The following is a 9,450-nucleotide window of genomic DNA, read 5'->3' as shown; positions in this document are numbered from 1 at the left end:
CAGGGCTTGTATATGTGAACTTGTTCGTGGCATATTGAATTGTGAATCTGTACGTGTGTGTGTGTGTGTGTGTACACACACACACACACACACACACAATATATCACATACCATAGACCAACTGCATCCTGCTAATGCATACATTAACAGTCATTAATATGCTTTGGTCTGGTCCAATTTCAAAGACTAGGTCAACACATATTAATGAGCTACCAACAAGGTGTGTACAGACAGCTAGTCCACACCAGGCTCCCAGCGTCCCAAAGTCCATATTGTCATCTGACTAACAAGACACGATCGTTACACATCTCTAATCATAAGCTAATCTTTTACAGTCCAGAAGCCAGTAATGGCCCTACTGAGTGCTCTGGTTCTACCTACTAAATCAGCAGACGGTTTCAGGGCTAGGAGAATAAGATGGACTTTCTATCAGCTCTACGACAGTCTGTTTAGCAGTAATATCTGCACAACACCAGCCTTTCCACCCCCATGTTTTTTTCCTTCCATACAGTGGCAAGATTCCTTAGGGTCCTGATTCATGTCTTTCTCAAGGTTGATGAGTGTCCTCTCTCGTTCTAACAGGGTTGATAAGTCTCCCCTAAACCACCTACCAATGAAGATTGCCTCTTTAGTAGCCATTACATCAGCTGAAAGAGTAGGAAAGATTTGGGGCCCCCCATCAGCTCCTCATTATATGGCATTTTGTAAGGATAGGGTCACTCTCAAGTTCCTGCCCATATTTGTTTTAGTATTCTAGTTCATTCAGCTCCCAATTTTTTCCAAAATCTCATTCAACCCTAGGGGAAGTTAAACTTCACAACTGTAATGTAGTAAGAGACTCTCTGCATTAATGGGACAAAACCATTCAGACCACTGATGATTGCTCTCCCCTTGGCATAGGTAGCCTCTTCACTAAGCTCTGCAGCTGTGCTGCTACAGCACTGTAAATGTAGGTAAGCCCTTATGTAAAAGCTTACGTGCTAAGAGCAACATAGCACTTCGTGGGAGACATTTTGTACTTCCCTTTTAGAGGTCTGGCTTGCGCCTAATTTTGAAGCCAAACATGACCATTTGGGGCATTTGCAGAGGTGAAGAAGTTCGCTATCAGAGATTTTCTAAGTGGGATTCTGACTACATCAGAATATATTCTAAATTAGCGAGGGTTAGAGCTCATTCCACTAGAACAGGGATCTCAAACTCAATTTACCTTAGGGCCAGGGCCAATCCTCCCAGCGAGCCAATAATGTCACTGAAGATGGTGTTCAGAAAAGAAAACATTTATTTTGAATTTCTTAGAAATAATAAAACTGTCATATAACTTTGTACAATTCTTCACCTGGCAGAGAGATTTTAGTGTTTGCCAGACACCTGGCAACGCTTCAGTTGTGTCAGTTTGTTGATGTTTGCCCTCAGTGACAGCAGTTGAAACCTTCAGGATTGCAGCAAGATGGGCATCAGATAGTTGTGTTCAATATTTTGACTTGTTTATATTCATTGTGGGGGGAAGAAAGCGACACAGCCTCCATGGCTGTCTCTACCCGGCAACTAATGATGATGATTCTGCCTAGTGATTAGTGATAGTATCTCTGTCCCTCTCTCCCAGCCAATAGCAGATGTGGGGGGCAGCTCCTGCAGCAGACATTGCCAGCAACTTGTCTACATGCGTCTCTCCTCTGTGGGCCGCAGTGGGGGAGGTTCTCGGGCCGCAGATGTCCCACAGGATGGGACTTTGAGACCCCTGCGCTAGAGCTTAGGTAGGCTGTTCAAAAAATGTCTGTTTCAAAAATCTGTTAACAGCAATGTGGGGCTCAATCCAGACCTTTACAAGTTTTTGGCAAAAAGAAAAGGAGTACTTGTGGCACCTTAGAGACTAACCAATTTATTTGAGCATGAGCTTTTCGTGAGCTTCATCCGATGAAGTGAGCTATAGCTCACGAAAGCTCATGCTCAAATAAATTGGTTAGTCTCTAAGGTGCCACAAGTACTCCTTTTCTTTTTGCGAATACAGACTAACACGGCTGTTACTCTGAAACCTACTCTTTGGCAGAATCTTCCAAATTGGATGCCCATTTAGTCCTGCAGTCATTGTTTAAATAGATGACTGTTTGTTAGCCACCAAGAATGGAATCCATGTGGACATTACAGACACTGGGGAGGGGGCGCAAAATGGTTATCCTACAGTAACTGGTTCTTCAGGAAGTGTTGTCCACATGAATTCTGGGGCTCACCTTCCTTTCCTGCTTCTACAGAGTCTTATACCAGTGGGATTCTGTATTAGTAAAGGGAACTGAGGAACAGTTGGGCCCCTGTGGGGGGAGGAATGCAGAGTATCTAGGGCACAGGTGTGGCCCAAATATAGACTGCTGGCCAAATGAATTCGATCTCATTTTCACACGGCACATGCACACCAAATGTAGAATCCATATGGACAACGCAAATCGAAGCGCAGTTTAAGTAACTGTACTTTCCTAAGATTTCTGAAATTTTCTGTTCAGCTTGTTTAGTTGAACAGATACTTTTCAAGCATTCTAACTCAACGCTTTTTATGTCCCGATGCTGCACCTACTTGACACCAGCCCGAAGGGTTAGACAAAAAATCCAGGTGGCTGGATAGCAGATGAGAGTAAATTAGATGGGAGAGTCATTGTCCACCACTCGTCCTCTTAAAATGTAGAGGAATCATCACAGGAGACCAGACTGATCAATTTGTCTTCTGAGATGAGTCAAAGTTGCTTAAATTTTTCAGTGTCTTTCATACAAAATGTACCTTACAACACATATAGTAGTATGGTTGGTGCCTTGTAGGTATGTAAGAACACAAATTCCCTACCCCATAGAGCTTACAGGCTATTACAACACAAAGTTATAATAAATGTGTTGTAATAAATGTGAGAAAATTTTGCAAGGTATGGAAAATGTTGGATAGAAATCCTGAATTCATAGGATTGTGGCAGTCAGTTATTTCATTAAAGTGCTATGCAAACACTTGTAGTAAACTGTTCTTCCATCAAGCTTCTAAATTAGGAACTACAGGAACATGTAGCAAAGCAGAAGCGTGGGGTTTTTGTATCTGTGGTTATTTGCAACAAGTCTGTGACGGACAGATCAAGGAAAATTCCACTTTTTAGACAGTTATTCTCGTTGTAGACGCTGTTAGGGTTTTTTGTTTGTTTGTTTTAATCTTGTCTGTTGTCACAGAAATTGACTTTTATGGGAAACCTTTTGTATAGCTAAATGCTTTCAGGGTAATACTTGTCAGACTTTTTTTTCTTCTTGCGAAATAGTTCCTGACACATTGTGACTTTGCAAAACTGAGCTCTGTATAACACTGGTTATACAGTGATTATTTATAATATTCAAAGTGGCACGGCTGCTTGGTGATGGCTATGGATAAAAATAGCAGAATCAACACATCTGCAACGGTAGGTTGATGGTTTATGAGAACAGAATTTAATGACTTAAAATATTAGAAGCTGAAGTAAGTGTGATTTTATATATATATATATTTAGTTCAGAATAACTCTTCTAGTATCATACATGTTTTATATCTTTACCAACTAATTGTGGAAAGGGAGTTTTTGGTTTGGATGCTAAGGTACCTGATGTTTGCCTGTATTTCTGCTGTTGGAGACCTGGCTGCGGCAGTGTCATTGGTGTCTGAAGAAATTCTCCTTGGATGGAACTCTGAGTAAAAGGAAACCTAAGAGATTTTATAAGCATTAATTATACTGACAAAAATTAAGTAAGCCCCAGCTTCTATCTTGAAGGTACCACCTCTCTTATTACTATTTCATAATGCTTTGTAAAGCTCTTTGATGGTATAATAATGTACTATTATTAACTAAACACTCCACACAACACATTTGTATGGTAGATAAGTTAGTTCCCTATTTTACAGGCAGGATAAAAAACAAATTAAATTACGGAGGGTTTTTTATTAGACTTACAAAATTGGTTTATAAGCTTTTCAAGGTAGAGAACTTGTCTGTGCGTTTGTACTCTACCTAGCAAAATGTGGGCCCGACTGCAATATAAATAACTTGCAAAAAGTGTCAGTGTATGTCAGGGTCAAAGAGAATGCTGGAGTTCTTGGCTCCCAGTGTAATGTTCATGACCTTGATCCTGTAAATATGATTTGGGAGGGGTTAGAGTTCGATACCAGAAATGTAAGGAAAAGCACCTGATAGGAGTTACATGGAACATTTACTGTGTTCAGTTTTCTGTCACGGTCTGTTTGAAAGAATTGACCTCTCTTATTCCATGTTAAGTTCATCAGAAGACAATGGGACACATATTCCTCTCTATTACTGAGAAGAAAACTTGACCCATTTATGTTTTGAAACTCATATTTTAAAAAGTTCTCTTATTACCTCTCTCTTTGGCTCCTAACGCTTTTATTTTCAATTTAGCAAATTTCCAGATATTTTGGTCACAGAAGTCAAAATAGTTTAGCAGTGGCTGACTGAATTTAGCAATATCGAGCTGACTTGTAAATTCTGAGCACTGCCCTTCTACAAATACACATATCTCATGGAGATGAAGTATGGTAAGAAGTCAGGAAACCATTCAAGTTTCTGATGCAACATGCTAAATGACCTATTGGTTCCTATTATCCCAGCAGCTCTGGGGCAATGTCATTTTAATGGCCTTACATCATTTTTTATAGTTTACTCTGTGATAGCAACACTTTGGCAAGATCGGTGGGCAAAAACTGAGTCCTGTTATAGCTGGAGCACAGTGGCTGTCAGCTGTGGCTGTGCAGAAATTCCCATTATGATGAAAGAACTAAATAGTAGTGTTAATGTGGGCTCCTGAGCACCATTTAAATGTGTGTGTTGGGGGGGATAGATTTGCATCTCTCTCTGACCCTCCTCTTCCCCTCTTAGGCCCCTTCCTCACCAGCTTCCTGGCACTTCCCCTGCCCATGAACCCCTACACCCACCCCCTCCAAATGTGAGCGAGTGGTATTGTGACCAAAGAGTGGTAGGGCCATGGCCTGGGTACCTCCTCTGCCCCCAGCTCCAGGGTCTATGAGTGTTATTGCCACAGCTAATCATCAGCAACTCCCCCCCCCCCCCCCCCCCCGGACCTTTGCAGGACAAACTGTTTCTGTAATGGAATCCAGTGCATTCGCATGCTCTATGGACATCTTGTTAATGTTTTTGGATATGCGTTGAGGGCTGATTGTACAGTGTGCAGCTGCAGCGTCCTATGTGCATATGCACAAAGTAAAAAGTGTTGGGCAGGGAGACAGCATGTGCACAGGGGCCCGTCCTATAGTAATGAGTTCTGGTGGGTGGCTGGCAAGTTGATCCTGTCTAGCAGCAGCATGAAGTGAGAACAAAAAGATGCAGATAGCTAAGCTCCTGTCAGACACGCTTAAGCTTACTCTTAAATTTCTCTCATTAACAAATGCTCAGTACATGCGCATACTTTTTTTAATTGCATACTTGCAAGTAAGTGATCAAGCTTGCAGAGGAGAACACCTAGCGCTTAGAATTTTAGTTGCATGCTCTCACCTTGCAACCACAGCAACCTCCCAGGCTCTGCTGTGCATTGTGCAAGGACTTTAAGCTATCCGGAGCCTGGGCTGGCTATGTGCCAGTCAGCCACCAGCAGCAAGTTAGAATAGCCTAACTTACAGTACTTGCCAAGAGTTTTGGGGAACAGGAGTCAGATGTGCGTTATGGAATCCGCAGCCATGCTCTCTTTCTCTAAATCACATCCCCTGACCCTCTAGTATAGGAGGGAGCTGTGGAGTAGCGTAGGCCTTATGCATGCTCTATGCTATTGAAGTCAGCGTTGTCTTCCTGTGGTCAATTATGCCACCTTTAGAGCAGCTCTGTGGCAACAGATTGCATTGTTGTTTCTAAAATATATTTTTAAAAATTCTATGGTCTGTGGTGGTACATTTGTGCAATTTCTCTAGGCTGAATTCTCTTCTTGCACGTTCACAACTGATAATACCAATGCCTGTCACATGAAAAGGATCAGAATTTGTTGCAAGTGAGCTTCATTGTACCAGATATTTTGCATGACTAGAAAGGTTGGTTGGATGCTTCTGCATTACCAAGTCAACTCCAAGTGCAAAAGGTTAAAATTTAGAGAAAAAAATACAAAAATCCAACTGTTGCCCCCTGCAAGACACGGGCACAGTTTTTCATTATAAAAGTGTTTTGGGGAGAGAGAGTGAACTTGCTTACTGTAGAAAGAGGAAGGAACAGAATGGAGGCAAGATAATTTCTGTATAAAGGAACCTTTGAAAATTGTACAAAACAGAAGATGTTAACCATGAACTGTTCTGCGTTGGTCTCTCAGATTCTCTGCTTTTAAAATATGTGGTTTTTCTGCAGTGATTTTTAAGCTGTAAAGGTCTTGCTGAGCCATGACATTTCTAGTGACCTGAACATGAAAAATTCAAAATCGAAGTATTTTTAAATACAAATTGAGGAGGAAGAAGAACTGATACTACCTTGGGAAAAAGCCCCCAAATGCACTCAAATCACTCTGTCTTAGCTTCACTGCAGTGTCCACGTGACGTTCTTATAGCTCTACAATATCAGAATTCCTATTTTGGTTTCTGCCTTTTCTTCCTGGAGGCTTGACCGAGTGCCATTCCTTCTTTTGCATGAACATAGCTGCAGGCCATGTAACGTTAGAGAGAATTTACTATGTAATTAGTTCCATTCATTCCCAGTGGCTGTTCACTTCACCCTCGGCAGGGTTCACAGTAAGTCCAGCACTGGGAGGTGTAGGCTGAAAGTCTAATACCCAGGCTTCTAGCCAAACCTTACCGTACTTCAGTCTGAGCTGAAGAACTTCACTTTGAGAAGGGGAGAGTGTATTGTTCTCATTTAGGTAATGGAATAATAGAGAAAAGACAAGATGAAAGTCAATGTAAGTACTAGATTATTACTTCTGCTGTATTTTATTTAATGGCATCGCATTTCTGTGAGAATGTATATGGAATGTATATCTGCATCTGCTACAATCTCTGTTTAAAGCATGCTCTATTTCTGTTTATTAGTTCCTAACATGATACTTTGTAACATACAATCTTAATTTTTAACATGCAATCCATAGTTATCTGAAAAAATACTACTCTGTTTTATCAAGCAGAGGGGGAAAGTGTCTGTCTAAAGAAGTTAGGTTTGACTCATTCTTCTGTAAGTAAAGAATTATACAGTGATACAGTATACTGTACTGGTAAGCAACATTTATGACAATGGCAGGTTATTAGATGTCTAATTGGCCATTTGCCTTCATAATTACCATGGAATTTTTAATGAGCACAAGTGATTGCATCTCATCTTCATTTTGGATCTCATTCAAAAGAGGTTTCAGAGTAGCAGCCGTGTTAGTCTGTATCCGGAAAAAGAAAAGGAGCACTTGTGGCACCTTAGAGACTAACACATTTATTTGAGCATAAGCTTTCGTGAGCTACAGCTCACTTCATCGGATGCATCCAATGAAGTGAGCTGTAGTTCACGAAAGCTTATGCTCAAATAAATTTGTTAGTCTCTAAGGTGCCACAAGTACTCCTTTTCTTTATTCAAAAGAGGGAAGCCATACAAATGTCTGTGCAGCGTAGTAGAAGACAAATGTATGATTTATGGAACTGTTCAAATACAACCTATGGGCAGATTCTCCCTTTGATGTACAAGTGTTAAGTAATATGAATAAGAGTTACATTTGTGCAGAGAGGACAAAATACACTAGAATGACTGAACACATCCTAAAATACTGTTCTACAGTAATGACTGAACTGAAAAAGAGCAAATAGCCAATACAATTCCTTCTGTCTTTAGAAAGTTTTGAATACAATCGTTTTTTCATGGGAAAACAACACAGCCCCATGCAACGCTGATCATATATCTGTTATAAATGTGTCTTAATATTTTGGTCTGGATTTTCAGCACTGCACATATAAGCTTGCTGTAACAGCATATCAGGGTTGGAAGGGACCTCAGAAGGTTATATAAAAATGTCCAGCTTGAGATCCAGGTTGTAAATTTCAAAATTGAGCCTCCACATTAGTAATGGAAAGCTGAACCACAGATATTAGTAACGAACATTCTTTGCACTTGTTCCTTCCATCTGATTATCTCAAAACACTTTGCAAAGATTTATCAGTCCTCACAGCAAATCTTGTGAATAGTATTTTGCTCCCACATTTTATAAGTGGGCAACATGAGGCACAGAGAAGTTAAATGTTTGCCCAACATTACAAAGCAGCCAAGCTGGGAAGACAACATTGTCCAGATTACCGGACCCCTGCTTTAAAAAGACCGCACTCCACAGACCACATTTTTCTATTAACCCAATGATGCCAGGTGGAATGACTTCTTCTAGCATTAGTTTCCTTTGTGCAGAAAGGTAAGAACTTCTGCAAACTGGAAAACAGTGTGTTTGGTCTTTGTCTAGCACATAAAGCTGACCCTGGCAACTGTAATTTAGGAGGTAATTCCCCCTCGTTACTATATAAGGGGCATGCTAACATCATCAGCTTCAACATGTTCTAATTATGTTTCCTGCATGTAGGTGGAAGTGTGATTTAGTGATTATGGCTGGTCAAAAAATTCCATCAGCTTTTGTTTGTTTAAGTGGAAAAGCTAGGTTTTCAAGTCAATGAAAAGTTCCACAAGAAGTACCTGCTTTCCTAAAAATTTTAAATCAGAAAACCAAAGCCTTTGAGGAATTTTAAACAAAAACTTGGGAATTTAACAATTATTTTTCTTTTCATTGACATTTTCCAAATGGGGCGGGGAGCGGGAGCCCATATTCTGGCACCTCTGTCAAGGATTAGGGCACTGGGAGCTAGGAGATTCGGCCTCTAGTCCTGATTCTGCTACTAATTCACTGTGAATGGGCAAAACAACCTCTCTGAGCCTGTTTCTCCAATTACCTTTTATTTTACTTGGCTTTCAAATTTAATTCTGACCAAGTTCAGACAGTCACTATCATCCTATTTTAAATGTCATATGAGCCTGTGGGATAGCATGCAATCGCCATTACGTTAGTAAGGGGGAAAAAATATAGCAACAACTAAAATGAAACCTTTGCAATTTAGATACATGGCACAATGTTACTTCTGCAAATAATTTCCTCTAAATCAAGTGGGCCATAAAGGAAACACTAGATGGGATTAGGGCACTGACTGAATCCCTTTACTGCTCAGTTTCCAGACTTTTTAACAAGTTTAGCTTTTAAAAGGTGTAGTGCACAGTGGCAGAGAGGATGGCTTACTCAGAGGGGCTAAAGTTGGGGGAAAACAACCAGTCCTTAATTTACAAAGTCTCTTTAGATGAAGCAGAGTAACAAGGTTATCTTCCAGTTCCTATTGCAGCCTCCTTCTGGGCAGCAAAGTTTCCTGGCTGGGCAAAGGACAGAGATCTTTTCTGTGCCTCTTCTCTATATCCCTCCTTTAATGATCCCTTAGTCCAGTGGCCG

At 40.7% G+C, this 9,450-nt stretch overlaps 1 protein-coding gene across 5 annotated transcripts in view; it reads left to right on the top strand.

Annotated features, from left to right (window-relative positions):
• The first annotated feature begins 3,083 nt into the window (after positions 1-3,083).
• CASS4 (Cas scaffold protein family member 4) overlaps positions 3,084-9,450 on the top strand; it is a 30,804-nt gene continuing 24,437 nt past the window's right edge. The window contains exon 1 of one of the 5 annotated variants that reach the window (XM_043526572.1): positions 3,084-3,422. In XM_043526572.1, coding sequence (XP_043382507.1) covers positions 3,381-3,422 — 42 coding nt within the window. In that variant the 5' untranslated portion in view covers positions 3,084-3,380. Of the gene's footprint in view, positions 3,423-5,112; positions 6,898-7,492; positions 8,377-9,450 lie in introns of those variants that run through there. The other 4 variants (XM_037915792.2, XM_043526573.1, XM_027822194.3 and 1 more) reach the window with 4 other exon arrangements.

The sequence above is a fragment of the Chelonia mydas genome, chromosome 13, assembly GCF_015237465.2.
Source record: "Chelonia mydas isolate rCheMyd1 chromosome 13, rCheMyd1.pri.v2, whole genome shotgun sequence".
Lineage (NCBI taxonomy): Eukaryota > Metazoa > Chordata > Testudines > Cheloniidae > Chelonia > Chelonia mydas.
The sequence above is the reverse complement of the archived record's forward strand: the minus strand, read 5'-3'. Positions and strand labels throughout refer to the sequence as shown.